The 25,490-nt window shown below is 35.0% G+C and overlaps 1 protein-coding gene across 1 annotated transcript in view; it reads right to left on the bottom strand.

The window, feature by feature from the left end:
- Positions 1-25,490, bottom strand: part of LOC113227202 — a 155,754-nt gene that overhangs the window by 125,830 nt on the left and 4,434 nt on the right. The window contains exon 2 of the mRNA XM_026460090.1: positions 1,865-2,260. Coding sequence (XP_026315875.1) covers positions 1,865-1,940 — 76 coding nt within the window. The 5' untranslated portion in view covers positions 1,941-2,260. The remainder of the gene's footprint in view (positions 1-1,864; positions 2,261-25,490) is intronic.

The following is a 25,490-nucleotide window of genomic DNA, read 5'->3' on the forward strand; positions in this document are numbered from 1 at the left end:
CTCGCCGGTTGAGTCGGCGCCGTGGGATCAGTGAACATTCACCACGACGCCGCCCGGCCGCCCTAGCTTACGCCAGGGCTCCCGCGCCAACGGAGGGGCGAGTCAGTTGTCCTCTGACCCGCCCCCCAGACGAGTGAGGCCGTGCAATGCAGGCTCCGGAGTCGCTGTCCAGAGCCCGCTGGTCTCACTAGGGGATCAGGCGAGCAGCGAACTGCCTTCGCCTTCTCTCCGTACGTCTGCCGGTGGTCAGATTCCTGCCGGCTATGCAGCACGTGACAGAATGTGGGTAGTAGTGGTAGTTAGCTATTTGGGTAGGTGGTTAGGTAGTGTTAGGAATGAGCGTTGATGGTGTTGTGCTTTGTGTTGCCTTAGTGGATTCTTCTGGGTGAGAATGTGTTGTTGTCCATAGAGCTCGAGTTGTATCATTTCTTTCCCCTGCTAATTCAATGTCGGTTTCCAGAATTTTATGTATTTTTTCAACTTCTTACCTAAATTTATCCTTATCTTTAGTTAGTTCTGTCCTCAGTCATCTTCGTTACGTTGATAGTATTCCATGTTATGTTTTTATGATGTCGTTCCAGGTAAATACGGGTCTTCCTATTTTGAGTTGTAGTGCTCGTAATGTTCGTGCTGCATGTAAAATGTGTGGGTGTTTTGTTCTGTGCATGGGACCGAAGTAGGAAAGCCTTCTATATTTTAAGAATTCGATGATCGTAACTTTGTATCAAACTCTAAAAACCTTTATTTATAGGTACCTTGCTACCTAATATTTACTTATAATGTAAATAAAATTCAATTGTTGTCATAATTATAATATCCATCAAATTACGAACATCTGTCAGGTCTCCAAAGAAAGGAACCAGCTGTCTCATTGCTTTAGTCGTGGACATTTAGTATGGACGAATTTTCATCAAAATAAGAGCGTACAAATTTTATATCACTAAAATAAATATAAACCACGTATTTTATAAAAGTAGATAGAATACTTTGTAAATTGTCATGAAATAAAACAGTGTCAACCTAAACGTTTCAAATTCTTACTCTAAAACATAAATAATAAACTTTATAGTGTTCCTTCAGAATTCCGAACGTAATAAAAAGGCTTTCATACTAGCACGGAATAGAAGATTGCATTTCGCGTATCATGTGCAGAAGGGACTAGTGATCGTACAGATTTCAATCGAATCGAATTTTGTGTGAAATTCTCCGACACGTGTAATGTGTTTGTTGTGGCTTAAATTCTGGAAAACATTTTGTTATTTTTTTTTCCTTATTATGAATTATCATCATCATCAACATCATCAACCCATTTATATGTCCCACTGCTGGGCACCGGTCTTTTCTCAGGTGAGGGTTTAGGTCATTGTCCAATGTGGGTTGGGGTCCTCACACATTCTCCGAGGGTTATGAACCTTCTTCGAAGTGCAGGTTTCATCACAATGTTTTTCCTTCACCGGAAAAATCATTCTTAATTATCGAGGAACAAAGCGAAAGTCACCGACAATCAACAACACACTATTATAATATACTCCTAATAAAATATATTCATAAATGTTAGTTTATAATATTCATGTATCAAATTACAAAAATACTTCGTTTCTTTACTCGCTTTCTTTAGTGTTGGTCTGTTTTAACGGATCAAGTTCGTAATTTCTTTGCGTCGCTAAGTTTTTACAGTTTCATTTTTCTTACATAAAAATGTACTTAGGATGGTATTTGCTGTAGATCTCTGGTCTCAAACCAAGTCCCTCCATGGTTTCATGATCACTTACAATCCTTGTAATACTTTTCTAGATTAACTATTTTTCTTCAGGTGGATGGCTGGATTTATAATGAAAGTAAAATAAAAATTAAAGGTACTTACCAGCTATAGCTCGACCCAGCAGCAGTGTACTGAAGAGAATGGAGAGCACTCGCCGCGTGCCACGCGCCGCCATCATGCCGTGATTACTATCAACTAGCCGCGACCATTGCACTTGCACACGCTAGTTCACTGAACAATGTCACTCGAACATTGTCATATCCCACTGCTAGTCCCCGAGTACTGTTTTTAAAGTTGAAGGGGTTTGCTTAACACATTTTTATATTTTTTAAATTAACTTCGATGAAAATCAGTTATCGTTTACCTAATGGGTATTCAAATAAGTTCCGGTTCGTAATAGTTTTGCACAATATAACACCCATTTATGTCAAACATTCATAACTCATAATATTTGTTGTGACTAAGCCGGCGTTAGTTTTGAAATAACTATTTGTTTACCTATTAAACAGGAAAACAACATACTCAACCAATATCAGGGCAAGTGACTACGAACAGACAGTATTGTGCAAGCGCATCCACCGGCCCAGGATTGGGGAATCCCCCATTTTTGTCAATGTGCGCAGGATGCCGCTATTGTGTAACAGGTTGTGCTTGGTTTTTGAATAATAACGTAGAAGTATATCTATTCTAACCCAATTGCCACATGTACGCGTACATGATTGTCACGCTTTAAAAAAAGTAGAACTCGGAACAGCATCCTGAACGCATTGTTCTACTAGACGCACAGTGCACCGTATATCTGCTGCGTGTAGTTGACCTACAGGCTGACATGTAAAGAGATTGACTGTATACGTTCTGAAAAGCTTTACCTTTATTTGGTCTGTACATCATGCAAACCTGCGAGCCAGCGTATTGCAACAGATAGAAAACGCCCTGTGCGTCCTCTCTACATCTGCATTATAGAGTAATAATAATGATTTATTGTTTGAGAGAAAAACTTTTGATACAACCTTCAATAATGAGTATTTTTGCCATTAAAATAAAATAAAATTGCTTAATGAGATATCTAATCTGAGATACTTTTGTAATGTGAGACAAAATGCCTATAAAAAACGCACATTCAATGCTCGTCCTTGGTAATACTTGTAAATGTTATCTTGACATCCGAAGGGCACAGAAATAATTAATATTTTACAACGCAATAATAAGCCGTGGGGTGTTAGAATACGCATGGTTTAACGTCGTACGGGTTTTTACGATAGGGCGATTTTCTTTACTCGAAAGAAGGTATACTTTCGTTAAGGCTGTAAACACGACTGTTGACAAAGTTTCATTGCCTTGTTGTGCCCATTCAAATGCCAAATCTAACTGTGATTTTATGTGGTGACAAATTCTACTTTATGACATTCTGCACTTTATGTCATTGACTTTGTTGGGTCCAGAGTTTGTCATGTTGTGTATCTAGCACAATGTAGAAGGTGTGCTAGACACAACGTTACGAATAGACATCGTAAGTTTATGTTGAAATTATAAGTCTATGTTTGTATTTGAAAACATCGAAGAGGTATTATTTACAAAGTGTATTTATTAAGTTTGACAACGCAATAATTACATCGTATACTGATTTAACATACACGGTAATAATATAATAAAGTATTCGTCGATCGTTACAATGAATTTAAAACACTTTTGTATAGTTCCTGAATATACGTAATGTGTGATGTGTACATATATTGGTGTTGTGATCTTATACCAGAGAGATCCGAAACTAAATTACCCAAATAAAGAACAAATTGGGGTTTGCGCCCAAACAAAAGTTTACACGAGGGTTAATTGCGCTGGCAATCGGCAGTATTGTTCAGGAAAGACAGTAAAAACTTGCGTGGGAAGTGCCGCTTTGGTAGGCAAACTCTTTGATAAATTTCACCTGTCTTAGTTCTTTGTACTTAACTGTTAAGTGACGTATTATTTTTGTATCTCAAAAAATGTTTAAATTATGCAATTATGATATTATTGTCTATTTTTGCCCCCAAGCAGTAATGTGAGCAAATAGGATTTCAATTTGTCTTTTAAGCTCAACTGCACCGAGCGGCACTGCGACTGTGTACTTTAATTTAAAAAAAAAAACAATCTTAAGGTGGTAAGCAACACAAGCTACTTCAAGTCGCAGAAATCTTAGGGGCCACTGCACCTGTCACCCTGAAACATAAAATTTAAAAGTCCCATGTGCCTGTAGTTTCACCAGCACTCTTATCCTACAAAAAGGGAACGAAGCAATGCTCATATTACAGCTTGATGGCAAAAATAGCTATAGCGGCAATATTTCCCTGGACGAACTCTTTCGTAAGGAGCTCTACTGCTACTAAATTATTTGAGCGTCGGGGTTTACTTCATGACTAGCCTATATGGCCTAGCTTAAGGGCGTAAATGGTTTAATGTCAGAATATTTACCATTACTCTGAGAGTTGCCGGGTTATAGCCAACTCGGAGTAGCTACTATTTTTAACCGACTTAGAAAAAGGAGGAAGCTACTCAATTCGATCGTATTTTTTTGTCTCTTTTTGTATGTATGTTGCGCGATTACTCCGACATTTGTGAGCCCATTTCGATTATTCTTTTTTTGTTAGAAAGAAGGTACCTCAATAATGGTACCAATGAAATTCGAAGAAAATATTTTACCTCTTATGGTGGCAAATTAGGGTAAGAATCCGGTTTATTATATTTCTCCCACTTTCCGCTGACCAATTTCAAAAATACTTAGCAAATAAATGTACTTCCACTAAGTTTTGAATCCGGTTTTTTTATATAAAAAAGTTATAGTTAAATTATAATTAAGTAGGTACATTAACCAGAATCAAGTAAAGCAAAATATATTGTAACAAGAAATACAAATAAGAAAACCGCATACTTCGTCTTAAAAATTTTCCTCGTAGTCGAAATGCTGAGACCATTTACATTCGAAATTAGTTCAACCATATTTCGGAACCAGGAAATAATTTAACAAAATACCCCAAGTTCTCGTATCCGCATCGTAAACTCGCATTTTATACTACCGATTTCTGAAAGCGTATATAAGTACTCGTATTTAGCTAAATATGTGTCTATACTACGACATCTTTATTAGCAAATTTTGTGCAAGTTTTTGGATTGTTAACAACAGTCATTTTCAAGCCAGCCGCAGCGGTAGAACACTTATTAACTTCCTACTGATTTACGACAGTCGTGTATCAACCTTAAAAGTACCACTGCTTGACACGGGTGACCTCTAAGGTGAGGGTTTGCGGCAGTATTCCTCAAAGCAGTGTGAGCCAATGGAGTTTGGGGCAATTTATATATCTTTAAAAAGTTTCATGAACCTTATCCGACATGCTGGTTTTATTACAAATGTTTTGCTGAACAAAAGTAGTCGCCGCTCTACTACTTCCTATTTTAGTTTTCCACATTAATCTACACCATAATAGATAGTTTGATACACAAAAACAACAAAAACCATGGATTTTATTTATATATAGTGATAGTAGCATTTTTATTTTCTCCATTTGCAATAAGTAGTTAAGCAATATTCCATGAAGTTACATTCTTGTTGATGTGTCTCTAGAGTCGTTATTTAATTAGAGACAGATTGTTGTTGAGAATGTTGAAATAAACCAACCTTATTGATTAATTGAATTAAAGAAGAACAAAAGTGTTGTTGGAAAATTTAAAATATATATTCGACTTTATCCGTCTACATCAAAAGTATTATTGAAATGTATCTAAACAATGACATATAAAGTCTTCACGATAATATATCTGTAGGTGAAAGGTAAAGAACCTTAAGTGACAAATAGTACTTTTTACTACAGTGCACTTTAAAGAAAATGAAGTTCTTAATTAGGCATTTGAAATCAATGTTATGGTCAAATAAAATATGTTAAATACAAAACAAACGACCAAAGGACTTAATATATTTTACCATTGTTACTTTTACTTTTAGCATTCTGTAGCAGTGTTTGTAAAAACATCTAAATTCCAAAATACGTTCCTAAGGTCCTTTACCTCCAGAAATATTTATTTATATTATAAAGTTTATATCTGGTGGACATTATTCTACGTTTCTAAAATGTTGAAAGTAAATAAGTTTAATAAATTCAGTGGTAATATTAATTATTACGTTGTGCTATAAATAACAGGAGCAGGAAAGTTCCAAACAGATAAATGAAACGTACAATGCTAAAGATATCATAATGTAAAAACGTTAGTTTGCGAGTGGATTTAGGAATATTCCTAAAAGTTTTTTACAAAACATACAGACAAAGATATCATTCATCAAGTTTACGGAAGGTGCTGTCAAGGCCAGAAAATTACAACTGTTTGTTTGTGAAGTTTTGTACGACGTAGGTATGGGCTGGTCGTAGTATACAGGGCGTAAAATATTATAGATTTCTCTTAAGAGATATCTTCCACAGTCTTCTATAAATTTGCAACTTTTGGAAATAAAATTGAAACAAAACAAAAAAAAACATAGATGGAACACAAAGAAAAAATCCTTCGTTCCGGCAGGACACGAACCAATAGTGACCTTGTGACACAGTGGCTGAAGAAAGGAATTTTTCTTTGTGTTCGATCGTTGTATGAATAATTATAACAAACTAGTGGAGTAATTTTACAAAAATAAATTAATATCATGGTAGTAAAACATCGTGATATTTAATAAACTTAATATTACAAATAAAATAAAAGATTTTCGTTACATCCCGAGAAGCAAAGGTTTTAAAACATAAGTTGTTTGTTTTAGGTAGGGAACACGATCTGAAGAGATATTAGTTTTTTTTTCACCCAGTGTGGATCCTCTATGGATGGTCATTTACGAAATTGGACAGACGCACAGGTCGCGTGACTCAGCAACAAGGCGTTGCCGAACGTGTGAGCGGACACACGCAGGTGATTCACACAAAACGAACATTCGTCCACTTTCGTCCTTTCGCCACACGAAACCGAAGAGTCAGCGAGTTCTGAAGCCGATGCTTTGACAAACGAGGTGATAGTGCCGCTAAAGGTTTTTTCCTTTGTATTTTACCGCTATTGGACCGAAGCATCAATTTAGGGTGGTTGATTATACTAAAGTTGCAGTAAAGCGTACGTGTAGTGTCAGTTTATTTTTTTGGTTGTGTTCATTTATTTACTTGTTTTGTCTGTAACCATATTTCACATACGTTTCATATATTCGTGTTTGTTTGCTAGGTTTCTCATTTCACAGAATTTCACCAATTAAATAGGGTACTGTAGCGGATCGCCTCCTCATCCAATCTCAGTAAAAGTAATGTCAACTGATGTTATCTTATCATCAACACGTCTCAATAGCTGTGGAACCATTTTGGCAAATGTACTAAATTCGTTATTTCCTGAAAGTGTGGAGCCTTTCATAATTGCATAACAAATGCGTTAAATTGCTTTGCAGTGTGCTGATTGCATGCTAATTATATTCTTTGTTCATTCTTGCGAAATGAGGCCGAAACCTGAGATTTTAATTGGCGTTATTTTTTATTTTCTTTTTTGATAAGAGTCTTGGAAAATTGTAGTTATTTTTTAATAGGAGATAAATATTTTTTTACAAACTTCCAGCAATAAGTTGAGCGTGACACCTTAATAGGTGTAATTCTTTGTAACTCTATTTAAGTATTTACACAGAGCATACAGTTAGTTGCCTGGAAAGACAAGTTCACAGAACTGTCGCTACGTCGTGATAAAGAGTTAGCCTAGAATTTTAGCTTGAATCAGTACAATTTTAAGAGACTATGCGACGTACGGTGTTTCAGAGTAATTTTACAACACACGAAATCAGAAATAATATACAAAGGGGGAAACATCGCGGGTGTGCGATAACTAGCAGAATTTACAAACGCCGCCGAGTTGCGAAAACTTAATAAAACTTACTCCTCATGCGATCGAATTCCGCGTGGGTAATATGATTTTTGTCCCATTTGTCGCTTTGCATTGAAATTAGCTTTATTGTACTTCTTCAGTTATAAAATTTTCTTTTTTAATGATTAATATGTCAATTACGAAATTTTTGTATGAATTAGGAAGGGAAATCGTGTCACCTGTGTTTCGCATTTAGAATAATTGTAACTTTTCATTGACAAAAAACCGACCTCAAAAGTGTGTTTGTCGGCTCTTTTCGATTTCCATGGGATCATCAGATCTGATTCTTAGTGACAATGGAACTGTTACGGAGTCCTTTGTATATTTTCTACTTTTTTCTGGTTGTCATGGTGACGGTGATTTATTGATCACATGTATTGTGTGAAGTATAAACTCGACTTATTTGCGGAAAATGTTTTTTATTTTTTATTTGTGATAGGTGAAACGAATCCGGAGCAGCATCGTTGGTATTAGGGACCACCTCGAGAGTACATCCTTACAAACAAAAAAAGAATTTTGGAAATCGGTATGTCAGTGTAAATGTCTTTAAAATTTGTGGATTTTCCTCGATTTCCATGGATCATTAAATTCTGACTTGGTGGCAATGGGACCACCACGAGAATGCACCCTTTCAAATAAAAATAAAGGATTTTCAAAAACGGTCTACAATGGACGGAGAAATCTGAAAACATACATACAACCGAACGTATAACCTCCTCCTTTTTCTTTGAAGTCGGTTAAAACGATACATGGACGTCAATAATGGTTATACAAAAATCTTAGAATTAATTATCAATTATTAATCTGTTAATGAAATTCTCGGTGGCCCAACGGTTTGCGCTATGGGCACTGGATGAGGAGGTCCCGGGTTCGATTCCTTGTAGGACCAACTTGGGAAATTAACTTTTGTAAATTGGTTCTGGCAGACCAGTGAACTTTTCTGAAGTGTTCTGGGTAGTGTCCGGAGAGATTTCCGTGGCTCTGGTACTTATAGTACACGGAGTTCCCTAGTTTGAGACCAGGTAATGTGTTTTGTTGTCTGAGACGTTATTATTAATCTGTCTTCAGTAAATTTACTTATACCGGTAAAAAAAATCCGATATAAGAAGGTGGTGAAACAAGGCATAGTGTTGATAGAAATCTGGTATCGCGTGCATTTACGACTAATCCGATAGAATGTTTTTAATGTTTATAATAGGCAGTTTAACAACGTAGTAATTCGAGTCGCGGTGATTTAAGAGTTAAATACGGACTATTATGTATTTATTCAATCTAGTTAACGATGACAGTTCGATCACCATCTCACCCAAAGTTTTACTTCATACATACATATATTTTGTTTTTGACGGAATTGACGGAATACAACAACGTATAAGGAATGCACAGGCCGGACTACATGCTACAAGAAACTTCAAAAGATCTACCAGGCACTGTGCTAAGGTGAAATTTTGTAAATTCAAAAACTACTGTTCTAATAACTATCTTCGTTTGTAGTATATAATATAATATTTAAAGTACTTATTTAAATAACATAATAATAATAATAATAATAACGCACACACTCAAACATAGCCCCGCACTAGGGAAACCCTGTGCCGTGGGTGCCATGGACACATACATAGACAACCACAAATTCTACCCAAACTCACGAGAGAAATAAATGTAAGCCATACAAATATTCCTCCCGGTGCGGGAATCGAACCTGGGACTTCTGCGTGGCAGTCCGGCTTGGTTACCGTTCGGCCACGGAGCCAGCAAATGTAAATATATACTCCTAGAACTATTTAATTTAGTGACTTAAGAATTAATTTTGGTGTCGAGCTTGTTAGCTCATCGCTAGTTGGTTAAACTACTAAGTTTGTGACTAGCGGTAAAGAAGAGTCGTTTTTTAACCGACTTCAAAAAAAGGAGAAGGTTCTCAATTCGCTGTACGTTTCTTTTTTTGTGTATGTATGTTACGCGATAACTCCGACCTAGTGAACCGATTTTGATGATTCTTTTTTTGTTGGAAAGAGGGTACCTCAGTAGTGGTCCCAATTTGAAGAAAATATTCCACCTCTAAAGGTGGCAAAATAGGGGATGTATGACTTTTGAGGTCGGTTTTTTAGTACTTTTTGAAACTGAATAAATAAAACGAAACTTGAAAACTGTATAAATACTCGAAGAAATAAACTAGGAGTTATCACAATTGTACTTACAATGAATAGGAACATAGCTATGCCGCGTGGGCTTTCATTAATATGTAAGAGCTGCAGAAAGGAGACGAAGTCCCTGTTTCAGTGAAAATATTTAACAGTTGGCAACCGCGTAGATTTCGCCGTACATTTTCCCAGTTTTAATTTCCTACGATAAAGTACAAAATCATGTAGATTTAGCTTAGTGCAACTACATACTCAAAATTTTCTGATCGAGCTATAGCGAAAATGTTGTGCCTATCACATTATCATCTTTATCATTAAAACTGGCGATGAAAAACGTTTTACTCAACCAAATTGACTCAACGTATAATTAAATTAATGAGTGTACGATTCCGACCTCAGAACGTGCCAAAATGTTTTTTTCGCGACTCATGAAAGTATGCAAATCCATTCTCACTGTCTGACAGGAAGCACTCATGCGTGAATTTGTAGTAATTGCCGTGAAATATCATTTTACAACGGCAGAATAAAAAATAAAAACGTGGTTAGGGTATGACGCCAAATAAATTAAAAGTGTCTTCACTACCGTGTTCCGTATTAAAGAATTCAGAGTATAGCGAATCGAGTTCGCGGTCGTTATAAATCTTTTTGTATCGTTTTGCAAATTTTTATATCTTTTTTTCTCGTTTTGTATTTATAACTTTTTAACCTTTCCGTTCAATTTCTAAATTGAACTGTAGTTGCTTTTCTGATGCCTTTTCAAATATTTAGTAAATCTAATTTTTTTTATGATTCCCAGGTGACGGAATAAACAAGTCTTGCGCCTGGTGATAAGCGACACGCCTGTCCATAACAGTTGCAATGCCTCTCACAGCCTTAAATCACATAAATCTAAGAGGCACTGCACCTGTCAACCAGAAACATAAGTTGACAAGTCCCATATGCGTGTAATTACACCGGTACTCTTTCTTACCCTTCCAAACCGAAACGCAGTAATACTCATATTATGATTATGCTGTTGCAGTCGTCTTTTGTCTCATTTTTCCAGTTTTGTTTACTCATCGCTAGCATTCTACCTACATTCATACAGACTGTTACATGGACAACTAGTTTAAGATATAAGAAGAAAACCTAAAATTCTAAGCTCCACAGTAAGAAAGAAATTTTTAAAGTGATCGTTGACATATAAATCTTTCTAAACGGACGTATTAATAAGAAATTTATTAAGTGGTTTCTCTATTAGTCCGTTTATTATGCAAAAAAAAAGCCATAATGTCGCCAAAAGTGAATGAATCAGAATATTTCGGGTGTTGTTTCCCATTAAATCGATGCGAAATGTCAGTCGTATAGGCCGGCAGTGAAAGATCGGATGCGATCAGGCATTTGTATGAGACAACAGGATCGTATAAAAACACCCAATCACTGGCGGGATGATAAACGTGCCAATTTCAATTTATCGCGACTACATGCCCATTATGTGGGCAATATAAAACGACCTGCGTCGTAACTCTTGCATTTATGTCGTATTTCGCTCTTGTTTTGCTGTAATGGGTTTACGTACCGACAGTTCTTATAGGTATAAGGTACGTATAGCAAACCGCATTAAAATACATTAAAGTTTGCTACTACAGTATTCTGGGAATTGCTGACCTAGCCTAATTACCAGAGAGGAAGGAATTTAATACATAATGAAATAATATAAACTATGCTGTTTCTAAGTTAGGAATGCCTTTTAGAAAATATACATATAAATGTAGTGACTAGTGATGTAGAGAGCAGCTGTGTAAATGATGCAAGGTACTTATATTTCAGTACAAATCAATTTTGACACACTGTTAGGTGGGGCCCACAAACTTTACAGAATCAGATATGACAGTTTATTATAATGTCAATTGATAATATTGTTCTCGAAAGATTGACATTAAAACATTAAGCATTATGTTACCATGTTATTTTATAGTTTTACTGAATACTGGTCTCAACTAACAATGTAAAATGTTTTTGTTAGACGTAAGAAAATGTATGAAGTATAAGATATCTAATATGACAACACAGAAAAGACAAAACAATATTAGGACTCTAAGAGATTAAACCTGTCACAAATAACTGCGGAGATTACTATAAACTTTTTACTGATGGTTCCAAAGGTACAAATGGCGCGGGAGCAGCCTTCTTTGATCCACAACAAAACATATCTATTAAACTAAGATTATGTCAGAAGTGCTGTATAATGAGAGCAGAATTAACTGCAATAGTAGAAGCTCTATCCTTTGCTAACTCTATAGATACTCGTAAAGACGCTATTCTTACAGATTCTAAAAGTGCACTACAACATTTAGTCCGATGTGTTTTGGGAGGCTAAGGTATGCCCATAGTTTATGAAGCTTTGAGGTTAATAGTTAATTTACTGTCCAAGAATATGTGTATAAAACTGCAACGGATTCCATCCTACATCGGATTAGAAGGCAATGAAATAGTAGATAAATTAGCAAGCGAGGCTATCACGGAATCATGGAACCATCATGTAAACCAAGAGCTGCAAAAATCATCCTATTTGTAAAACACTTAAATAAGGATATGTGGAGTAAGATCTATGGTGTGGATTAACATTTATGTTGTGCAGTGAAAGGAATTTGGTACAAAACTGTTCCAGTGCGTCCACCGCGAAAGCCCAGGTTTGAGGACAGCACACTTTCTTACTGGCCACTTTCCCTTTAAGTTCTATCATCTAGTAAAAAGAGCAGAATCTCCTCTATACAAATTTTGTAACAAACTTAAAGATATGCTAAATTTGATGCAATGGGCCATTATGTGGCTGAAAGAAGCCAATTTCAATTAGGGGATATTTGGCAGTTTGGCGAGTTAAATGTTGGAAATGAAACTATTTTTCCGGATTTAAATCGCGCATATTTGTTTTTTCAAACAAATCGACATTTCGGGCCCTTTACAGGTCCCATGGTTACGGTTGACTCAATGAGTTAAATGTTGTTTTGGGTGACTTGTTAGCGAAGAGGGCTAAAACTCTGTACTCATAAGTGAGGTCTTGCCTCTCACTACGAGGCGACACAATAGAATAGAATAATGACAAATGTTACAGACCCTATTATAAATAAGATTAAGAAAATATTTTGTGGCTATACGTGAAAGTTTCTAAAACATCAAGTGGGCGGAAGGAGCTGATAAAGTTTGTACAACAAAACTTGACTGGATAGAAACCGGGCAAGTGATAAGAAATATTGATGTAAAACTTAGAAAGAAGGTTCGACCGTGGCCGATAGGCGGACAGATAGATTTATGTGAGGTTGCCTGTGGATGTACTCGTCGGTACTGAGATGCTTGATATAAGTAATAAATTCAACGGACACGCCTGTCCTTCGCAGTTGAGGTGTTACTTCGAGCTTTAAATCGCAAAGCTCTGAGGGGCACTGCCACTGCACGTAACGTAAAGTTGACAACTCTCTCGTGTCTGTAGTTTCACCAGCACCCCTACCCTTTAAAACAGGAACGCAGTAATGCTAACGTTACTGCATGGCGGTAGAAATAAGTATAATGGGAGGGATCTTCCCAAGGAATTCTTTCACAAGGAGTTAAACATTAAACGTTAAGTATAGTAAAACATACAAACACGAAATGTGATGAAAGAGCCAGAAATCTTTTTTTTCAATAAAGTAGTTAATTTAATACCACAACAGCTTTACATATTACTTAATAAAAATGTAAAAGGCACAAAAAGCGAATATTCTTATATACTTACTAATATAATATATTATATACTTTTCAAAATAACAAGTTTACTACCCTTCCACCCGTAATTGGAACTGTGAAAACAATACTCGTACTTTAGCGACAAAAGTAGTTGTAAGGTAGGTGTTAACTCAAGACAATAAATATTTGAGAACAGATACCGCGTGCTCACGGAATGTAGTTTAAAAATGTATTAGAGACATCACAAGTTTTCCACATGAGATATTCCATGCAGACGGTGGCGCCAAAGTGTTTTACGACTTTGTCCTCTTACATTAAGAATTTGAAATAAAACGTTTTTTTATTTAGAGAAGAAAGACACGTAGGAATCAGTGTAGATTGAAATAGGATATTTTACGGCACTCTACTACTTAGACACAAGATCTTAAAAAAACTTTTGGGTGATTTATAGAGATGGCAATAACGGCTACATGTCATGAATGAATTATACTGCTACGTTATTTTTGAGTAACCGCTATCATAAACTATTGTCAGTTATCCGGTTATCATGTTGTTCCTTAATAATTGTGCATACAATTAATATTGTGTAATCTGGTCTATCAACTTTTTTACCGACACTTGTTATGATGTAAAAGAGTAAAAACAGCTAGTGTTACAGGTTTTACACAATAACAAAACATAAAAAAATCGGGAATAATGGCGGTATAGCAAAAAAACAAATTTATTACTGTTAAAATGTTATTGTTGTTGTTAAAAAATCCAAACAACATTTTTTGTTGTTTAACTACGTGTTGTGCTGTTGCAATAAATGTTTTTCTATTCTGTTCTAAGATTCGCAAAGTGTAACTTCATCAAATCGTCGAAATTGAGTAGCGCCATTTCTCTCTCACAGCTCTATGACTATTGCATATTTGCTAGTTTGCATAACGCAACAACAGGATAACAATAGAAGTTACCTATTTGTTCGATAATGAGTAGGTACATTGCGTAAGGATAATGCATTACATTAACTATTATTGTAATAATTACCACCTCTAATGATTTACTTGTCCTATTCTCGTATGTAAATCCAAATAAATGTTCTTAAAACATAAAATAATTTATTCACGACGTAGTATATATAGTATTTTTTATTTTTCATACTTATAACTTATATTTCGGCGTGTACTCTTAGCTGGGGTCTACATAAAAAATCGCTTTCCAAGGAAAACATTTTTAGACGGAATTATAATAAATGTCGCAATAATACTACGTATGGTAATATTCTGGACTCTCAATGTAATTAATTACACTGGCACTGCAATTAAATAGTGCTATACGTTCAGGCCATATTATGTATCCCACCTTAAAGAAAACTGGTACCCAGCAGTAGGACGTATGTGAGTGGAAACAGGGACGAAACGTCATCGATATTTTATGATAATTTTATCAAAAGAACTGCTTAAAACAAAATATTCTGTTTTTTTGGTTACCCAATGGAAATGAGTTTCGGGGGTCTGACTTGATTAATTATGGATTATAATTAGGCTTCTTAGTCGTAAAAGAAATCCCTTACTTTGAGGGGTTAAGAAATAATACGTTAATGAGATTAATATTAGAACCATAAAAGATTTTGAAATATAGCGGAATTTTAATTGTACTGTTATTCAGCAACTTATAGCCGGCATGTCGGTTATTCGATAGTAATTATGCACCTTTTGCTATTATAAATTATATTCGCCATCTTTTTCTATTAAAAAGCATTGCTCGTGACAGTGTAGCACTTTTTGAGCCTCATCGTCAGTCTATCACAGTCTCTCATAGCTGGACATAGGCTTCTCCCAATACGCGCCATTTCGCCCATTCCTCAGCTTGTCGCAGCCTTTCTCAGATCGTCAATCCATCTGGCCAGAGGGCGTCTTATGTTACGTTTATCGAGCCGTGAGTCTCCACTCAAGAACTCGCTTCCCTCATTGGTTATCGGTCTTCGACAGATATGACCAGCCCATTGCCACTTCAGCTTGTTTATTCTACCAGCTATGTCCACGACCTTGGTTTTCTGTACGATAATCTCATTTCGTATCGTTATTACATATTTCCGAGCCTATCTGCAGTAATTTTTTTCCAGAACCTCTTTGAACGACATTTTACCTTCCCTTTTATCAGTGTAGGTAATCCTTAGCGCATTCCCTACCTCGTCTTTCTTCGATCTTTCTTTCTTTGATATTTTTAATAGGTCGTGTCGCAGATGGTAGCCCTACATGCGTCCTGCCCTATTATATATGATGTTCATCAAAATTTCTCATTTCCTTAACAACACTTCCACATGTATCACTCTTTTATGACTGTGTAAATTACGCTATAACTTTTTTTATAATATCAAGTAACGGGACGAACAAGTCGTGCGCCTGATAGTAAGCAGACAGGCGTATGTCTATAACAGTTGCATTGCCACTCAGAGCTTGAAATCGCAAAGATCTGAGGGGCACTGCCACTGCGCCAGTCACCCTGAGACATAAGTTGACAAGTCCAACGTGCCTCCAAATTTCACCAGCACCCTTACCCTTCAAAACCGGAACACAGTAAAGCTGACATTACTGATTGGCGGCAGAAACAGGTAAGGTGGCAATACTTCCCTAGACGAACTCTTTCACTTTGAGATCTACTGCTAGTAAAACTTACGTAATTATAGATGTTCTTGGTGTATGATACTTTGTATGCTAAATAGACTATTGTTAAAAAAAGTAGCAGTTTAGAAATCTGCTTTCGGTGAAGTGAAATATGCGGTATGTAATGGTATTTGTCAACTTTGACAAACCAAAGCTTTACACTGTGGATACTTTTTTTAATTGGTTCTGATCTGAGTGGAGGGGATAGTGCCCCGGAGTGAATTTCGTCATTTTGGGGTACAAGGAATTCTCAAGTTTGGGACTAGGTAATTGGTGTGGTTGTCAAAAAAAATCATAAACAAAGTTACTAGAGAGGCGACACAGGATCGACCAAATAACAAGGGTTATTTTGTAAAATATTATAAGAAATGTACAGAGTAAAATGTAACTTTCCGTTTAATCGTTTGTACTACTAATATATAATACTATTACACTAACGTATATAATATAGTAATGCCTTGTCTGCCTGAAGTATATAATATATATAAAAAAGTATACAGTAAAAGATAACACAGCTCTATTTCTCTCACATGTGGTAATATAACATCTCCAATGTAGTCCTACATGTGTAATGCTATATTGAAGCTGTTACGATGGCAGTAACTAAATATTCGATACCGATGTAAAATGTATGTGAAGTTGAAAGGAACTGATAGCGCTTTCTATTTGTATAGCCATATGTTTTTAAAATTTTTATTGAATTGATATTCAATTATTTTTTGTGAAATTACTCCACTAGTTTGTTATAATTATTAATACAAAGATGGAACACTCAGAAAAAATTTCCTTCGATCCGGTCGGATTCGAACCGACATCTTCTTGCATACCGTGCGTATCTTTCATAGATTTCTCATAGATGGCGCTACGACTAAAAAGTCGTTGAAAAACCAAATACAAAGACACGACGCAAGTAACAAACTAGTGGAGTAATTTCACAAAAAATAATTGAATATCAATTCAATAAAAATTTAATTAATACAGTGAATAGCGACTTCTCTCGCCAGGACTGGTAGCCGTAAAGATACTAACTGGGTGATAAATCTTTCATAGATTTCTCATAGATGGCGCTACGACCAAAAAGTCGTTGAAAAACCAAATACAAAGACACGACGCAAGCACATATGTTTTTTGTTTGAAAGAAAAACAAATATACACGATTTAGATCCAAGAACAGTTTCATTTCCAATGCGATTATTATTGGTTATAAAACATTAAGCATAAAATAAATAAATCATATTTGTTCATATTGATCTGAGGCGAGCATACATTAAATATGTCTGTTTTTATTTAAATATGACCATAGGTAATACAAGTTATAACAAAATGATCAGATCATACATCGGCTAGTAATTGTGATGTTTCCAACCTACATAAAAAATTTAAAAACTTGGAAATAAAAACAAATGTTGTAGTATGAAGCTAACATATTATCGTCACATGCCATTTTATTATATTTTTCCGCAAATGTATTATTTTCTTGCAAGTTGAATATTGTTGGACCGGTTATAACCTGTATACATAAAAAGCATTATTTTCTTACAAAGCTTTACAGTTCCCAGTTCACGCTTTTGTTAAGAGTTTTATAATATTCAATTATTGTGTGTCTAGTCCTAGTGATCCTTTTAAAGTGGGCTGCGAAATTTGTACCATTGATGGTACAAATCAATGGTACTATAGACACTACGTGGAAAATGGGCGGCTTGAAAATTGCAAAGGTTAACGCGGAACATTGGGATAACATGAACTGTTTAAAGTCCGAACATCTATTTTTAATGTTGTGTCTTCAACATCAGTAACCACAAAGTCGGATATACGTATTGTAAAATACGTCTCAATTAAAATATGTAAAGCAAAAATGTAGCGTAGTTAGTTCAATAAGAGAACGGGTGCTTCTCAATTAAGAGGCCGATATGGTTCGAATCCCTGACTACCTAAAACTACACACAAGAACCCATATTTTTTTATGATACCCAGTAACGGGATAGACAAGTGGTGCTGGCTTTAAGCGATACGTCCGTCTAAAAGTGTCAGATAGTATGTACCTGTAATTTCACCAGTAGGTACCCTTAATTATCCTTCAAAACCAGAACGCAGTAACGGTCACATTACTGCTTGGCGGCAGAAATAGGTAAGGTGGCAGTACTTACCTGGACGAACTTTTCCACAAGAAACTCTACTATTACTAACCATTGGGCTAAGCGTGGCGGACTTCAGCATAAACCCTATTCATGTCCAGCAATCGGAAAATAAATAGGATGCCTAATATTTTCGTTTACATCTACATAAAGATACAATAAATAATAAAGATACGATAAAACCACTCCAAACATTGAAAACTGTAGCGATTTCCTGTATTTTATAAACCTTATATTCGAGGCATAAAACGTATGATTGTTCACATAACTTTTACATACGTATATATACGAGCAGTTCGTGGATGAAATGGATAAATATTATTTTTGCCTTGTAGTGCGTGTAGGAAAGATCATGAATTGGACGTTATGTTTGTTATGTGTGAGATGCGGGTCCAACAAAATCCTGCAATCGTATTACAGCGACGGGTACTAACGTCTACTAAATCCCCATTACTTCCGCACATTGAGATTTTTTCCGCTTTCGCGACATTTCCTTTCACGTGATAAATGTGTTGGGCCAGAATTAAAAATAACTGCCAACTTTCATAAAGGATTCAATTGAATACACCCGAATTTCTCCGGAAAGTGAAATTGATTGGATGAATTTCGCATGCCTTGCGTGAGTCTAAATACATTATACCTATTCAACTTTTTCTTGATTGCGTGACTTTATTTTTTTCACTCGGCAATGCAGTGAACTACTGTTGTGTCTGGTAGTGTTTTCTTTAACTGCATTATTTATAACTACAGCTGGGGAAAACATTGAATTACACCAGGTATATGGGGGCGCTTAGTATTAAATAGTCATGGTGTAAACCATGCATCTTCAAGATACATTCTTTTTACGATATACAGGCACTATACATTCTTTATCACCCTACTACCTACGGCAACAAAATTTTGCAAACCATGTACATTATAAATATGAAACGTCCAAATAAAATACGTAGTAAAATATTTTGTACGCGACATTTCGCGTGACCATATTTTCGCCTGCGATATTTTATACAAGAAATTATGCTAAAATTTGCGCGTAGCAGTTACGGCGTAGCACTCGTAGCTGAAAATACTACTACGATGTTACAAACATTAAATATTTAAGTTATAACTTCTCTGAAATTAATTGTATCTTTACGTAATTAAAAGTTTACAAGGCAATTAAGAAGGTAAACGAACGACGAAACTAAAGTTAATTGTTAACTGTTAATTATTAAAATTTTCTCACTAAATTTTCGTAAAGGCCGAAGGAGTTCTTCTTTTGGTTGAAAATAGTATTTGACCTAGATGGATATTTAGTACAAGTAGAAATTATTGTTTACTATTATTTTTGCTATTGCCTACAAATCACAGTTAGTAAAAAAGAAAACAAAGAGGTACTGCTTATTTCTAAAAGAATTTTTTTTGAAAATTTCTTTCTGGAGACCTAAATACAGTGCACAATAATTACAAAAACGGGCTTACGTGCAGGAAAAAAATATCTAATAAAAAATAATAAACAGAAACAATAATATCAAAAAACATGAAACTTTTAAAGACTATATAAATCCTTAGATAAATACATATATCATAATGTAATACGTATGAAATTGATGGATCAGTGGATAAATAGTGCTCCTTAACTCTCATTTTGAAAATAACCAAGGATTCACTATCTTGAATAGCAATGAAAATGCCACATGAAAGACTGAGAATAGAAATCGGAAATTGAAAGATAGAAAAAATAACTGGGACCTAATGAGAGATCGACAGGGTTTATCCTGGGTCCAGAGAAAGCTGTAACGCTCTTTCAGATACTCGGGAGATAGGTATAGTATATTGTATAGAACGGAAACAATATGCAAATTCCTGCAGAGACAATGAGGAGCCACCTCAGCTGATTGCGATAGTGTGAGATTCGGTTATATTCACGAGGACCAAGGAGTTATTGATGTAGTTGGGTTAAATTTCAGTGTTCAAATGTTCTTTCAAACTGTTTAATCAATATTTTGTTATACGCCAAAAAATTACTTTCTTACGTAAACATTGTTATAAATATGGGAAATATATGAACCAAAACATTTATTATATTTTTTTTTGTTTTTCACTAGTCTTGTATATTGTTTACTTTGACTTTTACGTTATTTATTACATTATGATATGTATATGATTCTATTTGAAAAATTGCCCCTTAAAGACGATAAACTGGCGTTTGTACGTACACAAAAATCTGATTTTTTGGTTCTAACCTTGAGACATTTGAATTAGCAAATTTTCCTAATGACGGTTATTTACTTAATTAAACGCCGACGAAGAATAGAGATCAACGAGATGCACAATTACCCGCTCTTTTGTTCCTGTTTCGCCCAATACTTAACGGCCATTTCGCGGCTATGCCGTAATAAATAACAACCCATCAGCAAGGCTATACGTTTCTTTTCCTTTTTTCCAAGTTTTACTCGATACATGACCGTAATATATCACATGACCACCGAGTACACGAAGTGTGTGTCCCATTAAATCAATTAAATTTATTGAAGGGGTAAGATACACATTATATTTATTATTAGACAGAACATACCAGCAGGAAAAGAAAAAATATAATAATTATATCGATTCTCTTTATATCCAAGTTTGCCAGCATTCGGGACATAAAAATGACAAACGATTCGAGAAACGCAATAGTCTACAAACAAAAGATATAAGTGCGTCATTTTTTGTTATTATATTCGTGAGTACGACTTATAAAGTTACAAAGTACAGCGTACTTTTGTTTTCTATTATGGCACATGTGCTGACCATCTTTGTGTAACACATTTTAAACGTTGAAAACGTACAATTTTGGATTTTAGGGATTTCATTCATACTTTTATTTCTTTCGTATTAGTTACAATTCTCAGTTTAAAAAGTACTATTTCATACTGTTTATTTCGGTTGTACCAAGTTAAAAACGAAGTGAAAACGAGAGGTTCAAATTTTTTTCTTTAATTACTATAACATAAACAAACAACGTCTGTCTATATCACACACTTCGTGCATCTCGGAGCTTTATTATGCATCCAACGCACATGTTTATTGTTTAGCTGCCAAAATGAAGATGACCTTACATTTGCATGCCAATATCGATAAAATATGAGGACTATTTTATTGTTTTTTTTTTTATGATACCTAGTGACGAGACGCAGGACTTGTTCATCCTGGTGGTAAGCGACACGCCTGTCCATTGCATTTGCAATACTACTCTGAGCTTTAAGTCGCATAGATTTGATGGGCACCGTCACCGCGCCCTTCACCTCGAGACATAAGTCGATAAGTCCCATGTGCCAGTAATTTCACCAGAACCCTTCAAAACCAGAATGCAGTAATATTCACGTTACCGGTTGGCGGCAGAAATAGGTAAGGTGGTAGTGAACAAACACTTTCACAAGGTGTACTACTGCTACTAAATGTGATGTAATGTAAAACTTGGAAAAAAAGGGAAAGAAACGTATAACCTTGCTGATCCCTGGTTATGGTAGACATTTTGATATACATTACGGCAAGTAGTACATAACTATGTTTTTAAATCCAGGCATCTGAATAATTCATCTTCTTAAGAAACAGGTGAATGTAATTATAATATAGTATAATATATAATTTACGATTTAGTAAACTATAAATTACGATTTATAAGATTTAGTAAATTATATACTATATAATTTACTAAATCTTTAATATCGTATCGAGTTCTTAGGTTTTCACGATTGTTACACATAGGAAATGAAATTATTTTTCCGGATTTAAATCGCGTATATTTGTTTTTTCAAACAAACCGACGTTTCGGGCCCTTTACAGGTCCCATGGTCATGATTGACTGAGGTGGTACAGTCTTGACCCGAAACGTCGGTTTGTTTGAAAAAACAAATATACGCGATTTAAATCCGGAAAAATAGTTTCATTTCCTATCTTTAATATCGTACCCAAATAAAATTTTATGCCTTAAATTTTTAACCTTAAGGTATCTTTTTAATCATTAGGTAATGGTTACGATGTTCTGATAATAACACTTCCGTAAAACACGAAGAAACACCGAAAAGCTTGGACTTTAAAATTAGTACAGTACCAAAAGATGTGTACCTGATTTTGGGGTTATATTTTGTAAATTAAAATTGCATAAGGACCCGGAAAAGGTAGGTAGAGACCTTACAATGGAATTAAACTCTAGGAGCATGTATGTATCTTGACCATGAAACTGATTTTTTGAGTGTAACCAAGCCAACGTTTTTGACTTTTAACAGGTCCCATGGACACGGATGTATGAAAAAATTGTTCCGGTTTTGAAAGGTAAGGGTTCTGGTGAAATTACATAACTCTGTGGGCGCAGTAGCAATACCCCTCAGAACTTTGCGATTGCGATCTTTGGAACTGCTATGAACTGGCGTGTCGCTTGGCATCATAAAAAATATATTCTACTTTTATTGTTATTAATACGTTATATCTGCAACTATTCTTAAAAGTATAACTACAACATTTCCACTGCGAAAATACTATGATTTTTATAAAAAAATTAAAATATATATTTTTTTAATATGGCCCCCTCAGTATGCATCTGTACATTTAAAATAAATTAACAAAATAAATACAATAACTTACTAAAAAGGATCTTTACGGTGTTTTAAAACATTCAAATCATCAACAACCAGACTGCCCACAAACCACCCACTCCCTTTAAACGTTTTAACCACTTAATTCGATTGGTGACTATCTACTGAATATAGAAAAGCAATTAACTTCGAATTAGTATATAGAATTTATCTTTTCCTAACTTACATAATTGAGTTTTATTATTAGCTTATATTTAATTGCCTCTCATTTTTTGCTTTTTCTTTGTCCTTATTATAAACCATAATTTGGTTCTTTTTAAAGTTGCATTGATTCGTCTCTATTCTTCCATTTAGTTAATTAAAGTGCTTAATTACTTGGGCAACCCCTTGGAAGATTGTATAGGTACATATTTAAATATATGGTAAGTTCAACTTATTTCAGGATTTGAAATCTGATGTTTCTACTCAAATTAAATAAACAATCTTAGCACGTAGCACCTTGATAAAATTAACAAAAGCGAGGCGTAAAGTGCATCATTTAATCCCTAGGCGTAAAGTGCATAATTTTATCCCTTAACACTTACTCAAGTTTGTGGCAAAAAGCTACACCCGGTTTTAGTTCCGTGTCTTTTCGACATAGACGGAGGCGTCATATTATTTTTCTGTGTTAGTGCATATGTAAATGGACCATTTTAGCACTTAAATAGTTTTTCGTACTTAATAGACTATTTTTTTCTCGCAATCGAAGTGAAAAGTAAAGTTTTCACCTCAGGATTAACAGCCAATATAAACCCTCAATCAAATAAACCCTCGGAGTAATAGACACCCTCGCTAAAGCTCGGGCGGCTAACCACCTTTGGGTGTATATTGGCTCGTTTTAGTTTCTCCATAAAAAAATATACAATTGTTGCATGACTTTTAACGATTCATCTGTATTATTTTCATACAAAAATAAAAATAATTAAAAAGATCGTTGTAAACGATGACAAATCTGCGTGGTAATAAAATAAATCACAAGCGTAAAATACCAGTCCGATGCAAAGCGCAGGAACGGGGGTGGTGGTATTCGGACAGTTCACTTGCACGTTGTGCCTGTTACATACGTGCAATTTATATTACGTTTTGTAAAAAGTCTTGAAGTAAAAGTTGTCGTTTATGATGTTAGTATATATTACTCTGTGTAAGTATATATGTATTTACTATGTCCTGCGAGATTGTTGATATTTTACAAATAACCCTATATATACGTACGTCTAAAAAAACAGCCATTCCATACAAAATATATATTTGTTACGTCAAATAGACGAAGTCTTGGCCATAATGTGGCCGACGATGTTATTATGCATTTGTCTACTAAATGCCTATTCACTCTTGCCTCGAATAGCCCTAAATTGTAACTTTCAGGAAACAGAGATGCGGGCAGTCCATTATTTATTTACTGGACCAAAATTTGTGGAACTGTATCTTTTTGTACAAGTTGTTTCTTGTCATGAACACACAGGTCTCAAAATAGTTTGAAATCAAGCACTTTATTTCGGTCTGCCATGGCTAAATCTTCTAAAACTCGTAGCAGACGCAACTTAATTGGAAAATTTAGCGAACGTAGCACAATTTAATCACAATTGCCCAAGGCGTAACCAAATTATTTCTGACGTCCTCACGTGTGGTCTGCCGCACACGTAATTGTGTAACCTATATAATTACTATTTGCTATCACTTTTTAGACGTTAAATATAATATGATTCATTTACATCGTTAACATATTTTATTCTATCACACTATATATTATGTGTACTTGCCAAATAAATCTAAAATTTGTCACGACTTTTAGAGCACTACGTAGTAATTATGTTAGATCTTAGTACTTGCAAGAAGTGAATACCTTAACAAATACATAATTGAGTTTTAATAATAATTACATCTATTAGTAGCAGCAGAGAAACTATTGCAAACTACTGCGTTTCGGTTTTGAAGAGTAAAGGTGCTTTTGAAATTACAGGACTTGTCAACTTATGAGTAAGGGTGATGGGCGTAGTGGCAGTGCCCCTTAGATCTTTGCGGTTAAAGCTCTGAGTTATACTGTAACTGCTATGGACTGGCGAGTGACAGCTTGTTCTTCCCGTCACTTGGTATAATAAAAACAAAATAAATACAAACGTCACTTTGTAATCACGTCGTCTTTGTAATTAATTAAAAAACATTGAAAATAAAAACTAAGATATAAGTATAATTATCGTTATTTTTATCGCAACAAACAACCTGATTAAACCTAATCGTCATATTTTGCATTGAAATATCTATACCACAATAAAATCCAGAATATTTGCAACTTTTACCTTACGATTGCATTAGCTTTCGATACAATCACAAATAAATATTAAAACATTAAATAAATCAGTTTTGAAAAGCGCCTGTGTTTCGGTATTCTACGTATTATTCGTGAAACGACAACATTTCAGTAGTTAATGTTCATTCATTTAGGCAACTTAACGATGTGTCATTACTGCCTACAGGGTCAAGAACAAGTAAAGCTTGACACTTAAAATTTAAATTCAACTCTATAAACGTTACAATAAGAGCGGTCCCAAATACAACGTTCAAAATGTCTCTTGGCTATACGCTTAATAGCTAGTAATGTT

Source organism: Hyposmocoma kahamanoa, unplaced genomic scaffold (genome assembly GCF_003589595.1).
Source record: "Hyposmocoma kahamanoa isolate Upper Pololo Valley unplaced genomic scaffold, ASM358959v1 202, whole genome shotgun sequence".
NCBI lineage: Eukaryota > Metazoa > Arthropoda > Insecta > Lepidoptera > Cosmopterigidae > Hyposmocoma > Hyposmocoma kahamanoa.